Below are 6556 nucleotides of genomic sequence, written 5' to 3' on the forward strand. Positions count from 1 at the left end.
TTCCATTATGATAATTCCAAATCGAGCAACTTGTTGTTGTTATTATTCTCGTTTTTCATGGCTTTTTATTGTTCATTTATTTTCATAACTGCTATAATTATGCTTTCCTTTAGTTGATGGTCTATTAAAAATAGTAAGGCCGTACACACTATCCTCGAGATGAATCAGTGGAGAATCGTGGTTGTATTCATGGAGAAAGACTGGCGTTGAGAGAGAGAGGGTGGAGAAAAAATCTGAAAGAATGAGAGAGAAAAATAATACAAAGTGTATTTTATGGCTTAAGGGTAGGAGGTGACCATAAATAGATATTTGGCTATAAAAATCAAAAGGTAGCTATAGAATATAATTTTTTAAAAGAGTATTTATTTAAAATAAATAAAGTATCAACCTTTGCTAAAAATTCCTAACTTAAACCCATATTTTTCTGTAGTAAATAGATAAAACTTACTTTATTCTTCCTAAAAATATGACAATTTGTTTTTTTAACGATAGGATTTGGGACTTTGAGGGGGTGCAGGGAGAGGGGTGGGTGGGTGGTTAGGCTAGGAGTTTTTCTACATAAAATAAATAAAAAAACCTATATAAACAACATTCCAACACCAAACTTATGATTAATTCATTCACGTCTTCTCTCATTCATTAACAGAAACAAAAAATGCAAGCTATGAACTCACAAATGTCACTACAAGAAGAAAATGGAGCTTCGTCGGGTCAAAATATGAGTCACTCTCATTTTGACCCGACATCTTCTCACGATGATTTTCTTCAACAGATTCTCTCTTCTGTTCCTTCTTCCTCTCCGTGGCCGGACCTCTCCGGCGGCGGCGACGGTCATTTTGACGACCAGTCAATTTTCTTAGCTTCCAAACTCCGGCAGAACCAGATCACCAGCGGCGGTGGCGCCGCCGCAGCTGCTAAAGCGTTGATGCTTCAACAGCAGATTTTGCTTTCTAGAGGATTACTCGCCGGTAATGGTGACCAAAGCGATGACGTTGGAAATCCGGTTAGTCTAATCTCATTTACTAAAAATTCAGTAGATTAACTTTGTTTAATAATGTTTAGGATTCTAATTATCTGAATTATGGTGAATTAATTGTAGGGAAATGAGATTTCACTTCAAGCTCTTTACAATGGATTCGCTGGATCTCTCGGTCAAACCTCTAATCAACCTCAGCATTTTCACCATGCTCAGGTATGCATATTTAGATGAGTTTGAATTTTATATACAGACGGTGTAAAAATATATTTAAAATGTGATTATAAATAAAATTAGTTAATATTGTTGATTGATAATTTAAAATAAAGTGCTAAATAACATGTTATAATATGTTAAGTTACATCGAAAACGTAAAAAATCATTACACAATTGATATATATAACTTGAGCCCTATTTAGATATTCAAATATATTAATCAATATCGTGATTGATTATATGGTTTTTCTCTACGTCTTCCAAACATAAGAATTCGTTATGTTTACGCTAATTTATAGAGAACATTCTTATTTATATGCAAATAGTTAGTGCAGATTAAAAGGATTTAAGTTATATACACTAACAATATAAAAAAATAATACTGTCAATAAATTTTGAATTGTGATAGTAAGTTAGTTATCATTTTACTAGATTATCATTTAAAGTTTATGAAAAGATTTAAATGTAATTATTAAGTGAACTAAGCAGTAAATATTTTTTACATCGTCAGTCAATACACGAAACTTAAACTCTAATGTGAAAATATAGGGAGGATCCATGCAAGCACAGAGTTTCGGAGCACCGGCGTCGTCGACAATGAATCAAACGCCGGCGGCGAGTGGTGGTTCAGCTGGTGGAGGGCAGCCAAAGCAACAGAAAGTTAGGGCTCGGAGAGGACAAGCAACTGACCCTCACAGTATTGCTGAAAGAGTTCGTTTAATACTCGTCTTTTCACTTACTAATATTTATCAATCAGTTGCGGATTTTTTTCTTTTTTTTTTTCGCTTTTCTAGTGATTTTATTTGTGGTGGATTTTTGAATTTTGTTGTGTTGTGATAAGTTAGTTAGCTTCTGATGCCGAATTTTGTGGTTTCTGATTTGTTTTGTTTTGTTTTGTTGTGAGCAGTTACGTAGAGAGAGAATTGCTGAGAGAATGAAGTCGTTGCAGGAGTTGGTACCCAATGCCAATAAGGTAATTTCTCACTGTAAAAACTTAATAAAAATTCAAATTTTTATTAATAGGGGTACTTAATTCATAAATATATTTTATTTATATATTTTTTGTTTCATTTTAAGCCCTATTCTGGTTACAGTGTGTTACTTTGTTAGTCTATAAGTAGATTAGCAAACTGGTGAATAAATAAGCTTTGCTCCTGCCTTTGCTTCCGGGAGGAATCCTAAAGATAAACAACTACATTTTTAGCACATATTAAAAGTATTTTTAGAATTTATGCTATTAAACATGCTGTGATATTTATATAATTATAAAAATAAGTCAATAAAAATAAAATAAAAAGCTTAACGGAAAAAAGTTTCAAATGAAAAATTAATCTTTTTAATTAAGAAGAATGTGGTATCATACAATGATAGTGTATACAATTTATTCATTAAATTTAATTTTACTTATTCGTCATACTATCTTTATTCATATATTTTTTTAAGTTTATTTTGAAAATATTTTTTTTGAACCGATTATCTATCGGAAACAGTTTTTCTATCCGTCGTAGCTGAGTATGAATATGTTATCGTTGTTGTTTAGTTGTTCCAATCGCCAAGTCTAGTCTAGTCACTAGTGTTGGTGTTAGTGGGCATGTGTGTCATTCCAAATTTGTCGTCCCACGTGCCAATAGAGATCACAATGGGACACGTGTCAGAAACAAAATATGGGTGCTTGAGAGTATGAAGATATGGTAACTTACTTTAAGTTTATAATCAAGCTGGAGATGAGACATACTATATAAATGTAAGTATATAGTATTATTTGAAAATCAAGTGCGTGATGTTCTCCTGCGTCAGCATGTAAATAGTATTGATCTGCCAGATTAATTATTAGATTATGAGACTTATATATATTACACACTAATAATTGTGGCTTATAACAATATCATAATTGCTTCATTATCTTAATTATTTTAATTATTGCTAATGAACGAGATAAATGGAGAACTAACGTGATGGTGTTTATGGAATGACAGACAGACAAGGCTTCAATGTTAGATGAGATCATCGACTATGTCAGATTCCTCCAGCTTCAAGTCAAAGTACTCTCTCCCTTTCTTCTACTTTCACATTTATTGCTCTTGGACTTAAAAATAGTTGACAAATTGGGATGGAAAATGTTCTAGTGATTGTTTTCAACTTGGTTTTGAATATAGTCTTGTATACGGTGATGTTCGGGCTAGTTTGCACACGTACATTGATTGTTCGTTGAGCATTTACTACCTCATAAGTATTTTTGGGTAATTCTGTCACCAAAATTTGGGCGGGGCCATATGAATCCGGGTCCAACAACTGGATCAATTACAAGTCGTCTCATAGCCTATTTTTTTTTTTAATTTCTAGTGGTTCAAACTAAATGAAAGAAAGGTCGAACACCAGATGGAATGAATTACCTAGTATTTTTTATTTTCTCTGAAATTTAAATATAATATCGTAATTTTTCTCTATTGATCACTAGACCACACGCCAAAGCACAAATAAGAGTTTCTAGTAATAGAATTCCTTTTGGCCATCTAAAGACTATAACTTTTTTTTTATTTGTGCTTTTTCCATTTTATTTTTTCTGTGAATTTAGGTTCTGAGTATGAGTAGATTGGGCGGTGCTGCAGCTGTTGCTCCCCTAATTGCTGATAGGTCCTCTGAGGTACGTACTACATCATACCTTAGTTGAAATTTCAGTCATTTTGCATGTTACTTTTGAAATATTTTGAACTTATCTTAATGCACATTTTTTTCGCTGCAAAAAATTAATATTCATATATTCGTAACACATTATAGCATCATCACATATAACATTATGGTTAAATTTGCGGATAACTTTCTCCTATATACTCCCTCCGTTCCACTTTATGTAAATGTATTTTCTTTTAGTCTGTACCAAAAAGAATAATATCTTTCCTTATTTGGAAATAATTTATCTTTATACAATAATTTTTACCTACAAAAAATATATGTGTCTCATTTTATACCACAAATTTAAAAATCTTCTCTTTTTTTAAAAAAAATTCGTGCCCAATCGAATGGCTCACATAAATTGAAAGAGAGAGAGAGTGTTAAATAGTTACTTGCTCTACTTTTGAATGGTTATTCTTTTACTGTACAATATAGTATAGTAATAAAGAAAAGGTGATACCTATGCTAGAGAATATAGTACCTATTAGGCTTTCCATTTAAAGGCTTTCCATTTATAGAAAAATCAACAAGAAATGAAAATAGCATAGTACTGTGATCAGTAGGTAAGTATGGGAACAATTCTTGAGCAGACAAAATACCTCTAATCAGTCCCTCTCAAATTCTCTGTCAGCAGAATGTGACAAACTCAAAAAGCATCACGCGTGCTATCTTTTTTTCTCACCGTACCCATTTTTACCTGCAGTCTTTTTAATCTATTTAAATAGAATAATATTTTGTATTTATATTTAAAAAATTTATTTAGGCATAATGACATATTTTTATATAATCATTCGGTATTCCTATTCATCGGCGGCATTCCTACTGGTCCGATTAATTCAGATTTATGTCATGTAAGCCCTATTAAATAGGGAATTTCTATTTGAAATTTTTCTATTTTCAGGGTTCGAACTCGAAATTTAGGCACTCTTATAAAAGAAAAGGAAGTCAATTGATAACTCTTCGCTAAAAATTATACTGTGTAGATATGTTAATTTTTTTCTTTTATATACTATATATATGTTGAATTCCCTTGATTTTTTCTTGTGTTTACTCGTTTATATGTTGACTCTCACTTCGTGAAAACTCTTGCGCCGCCATTGGTTGAGCATAACCTTAATAACATATTCTTATTACCGCAAAAATATTTTGACTTATTTAAGACTACAAATTCTAAATATACATTTCTTTTCCTTAAACATTATATATAATTATAACATCGTCGTATAACAGTCCAGTATCTGTTTAATTTAATTTTTTTATTATTTAATTTAATAATAATTGGGTTTTGTAGGGAAGAGGAGGTGATAGTGCACAAGCAAATGGAGGAGGGAGGGGCAGTAACGGAACGACGTCGTTAGCTAACAACGACAGCATGACAATGACGGAACACCAGGTGGCAAAGCTAATGGAGGAGGATATGGGATCAGCCATGCAATACTTACAAGGAAAAGGCTTGTGTCTTATGCCAATTTCTTTAGCCACAGCTATTTCCACTGCCACGTGTCACTCCATGAAACCCAACAACCCACTGTTACACGGCGGCGGAGGCGGAGGCTCCGCCGCCAACGGCGGTGGGGGGGGGCCATCCTCTCCTAGCTTGTCGGCTTCCACTGTCCAGTCAGCCACGATGGGAAATGGCGGGGTTTGAGTTTGTTGAAATATACTTCGTAATTTTACGACGTTGACTGTTTCAATTATCCAATTTTCTTGGAAAAATACCGGAAAATGTCAAAAAAGTGGAGAGACGAGCTGAAATTTCAATGGCCGCCAAAAATCAGGGCCTATTCACATGGGACAAAAAAGAAAAAGAAAAAAGGGGTAATTGAAATGTTTAGCTCTAAATATTATTGGTAACTTCTGATTTTAGTTCGTGTGATATTTTACTAATTGCATTTTACATTGAATTAATGATAATATGCGTTTTTGTTTCTTTACATATAAATTATCTTATATCAAGATTTATCCTAAGAACTTTATTACATTATGAAGTATTGAAGTAAGTAAAGCAATTAAATAATTTAATTGTGAGGAAGCCTACTTGGTAATACTGAAGAATTTTAAATATGTAATGATAGGTTGTAATGATGTTATAATGAGGTAATATGATTATGAATGATTGAACGAGAATTATTAGAAGCTTATTAAATTTGCAGAAATCCTGGATGTGGAAAGGATGGCTTACTTTATCGTCCCTTTTTTAACTTCTTTAGTGCGTGATTAGTTTATGCCTTTTTGGGAATTCATTTCCTTTGCTTTGTTGTTGTATAAGGTCAAATTTGACCCTCAGTATCTCTACGTCAGTAGGTACGCCCAATGAGTGTACGCCGACTAAACGTAGCGGGTACGACTCGGCCGTGAGGATCAAAGCGACGTCGTTTAGAACTCAGCGTCTACACTAGGGAGACGTTACCTATCTCTGTAACTTTTTGATTCTTTCGAGGAAGGTCTCCTATTATATAAAGGGGACCTCCACATTGTAAAGGGATCAGCTGATCTAATACAACTCTCTCCTTTTCTGTCTTTCTCTCTCTATATCTCTACTTCTGACGAAAATATCTTATGAACATACATTATCATCTTTGCAACACTAGATCTACAACAATATTATCATCTTTGCATCTCTAGGTTTATTATATTTGATTACGATTTACCCCTTCTCTATTTTTTGATTGTTTTATCGCTTACAAAGTA

At 33.0% G+C, this 6556-nt stretch overlaps 1 protein-coding gene across 1 annotated transcript; it reads left to right on the forward strand.

The window, feature by feature from the left end:
- Window positions 600-5801, forward strand: LOC109225198 (transcription factor bHLH66-like). Its single transcript, XM_019389788.1, has 7 exons — window positions 600-1003; window positions 1100-1192; window positions 1742-1903; window positions 2100-2165; window positions 3169-3234; window positions 3768-3836; window positions 5157-5801. Exons 1-7 carry the CDS (start codon window positions 656-658, stop codon window positions 5511-5513), a joined length of 1161 nt encoding a protein of 386 aa, XP_019245333.1. The 5' UTR covers window positions 600-655; the 3' UTR covers window positions 5514-5801.

This window comes from Nicotiana attenuata, chromosome 5 (assembly GCF_001879085.1).
Source record: "Nicotiana attenuata strain UT chromosome 5, NIATTr2, whole genome shotgun sequence".
Taxonomy (NCBI): domain Eukaryota; kingdom Viridiplantae; phylum Streptophyta; class Magnoliopsida; order Solanales; family Solanaceae; genus Nicotiana; species Nicotiana attenuata.

What these genes read in the sequence shown, in the direction of transcription:
- LOC109225198 (XM_019389788.1), top strand. Translation starts at nt 656, where the DNA reads ATGCAAGCTATGAACTCACAAATGTCACTACAAGAAGAAAATGGAGCT. An exon ending in GCGATGACGTTGGAAATCCG is followed by an intron (nt 1,004 to 1,099) that starts GTTAGTCTAATC and finishes AATTAATTGTAG; the next exon opens with GGAAATGAGATTTCACTTCA. An exon ending in AGCATTTTCACCATGCTCAG is followed by an intron (nt 1,193 to 1,741) that starts GTATGCATATTT and finishes GTGAAAATATAG; the next exon opens with GGAGGATCCATGCAAGCACA.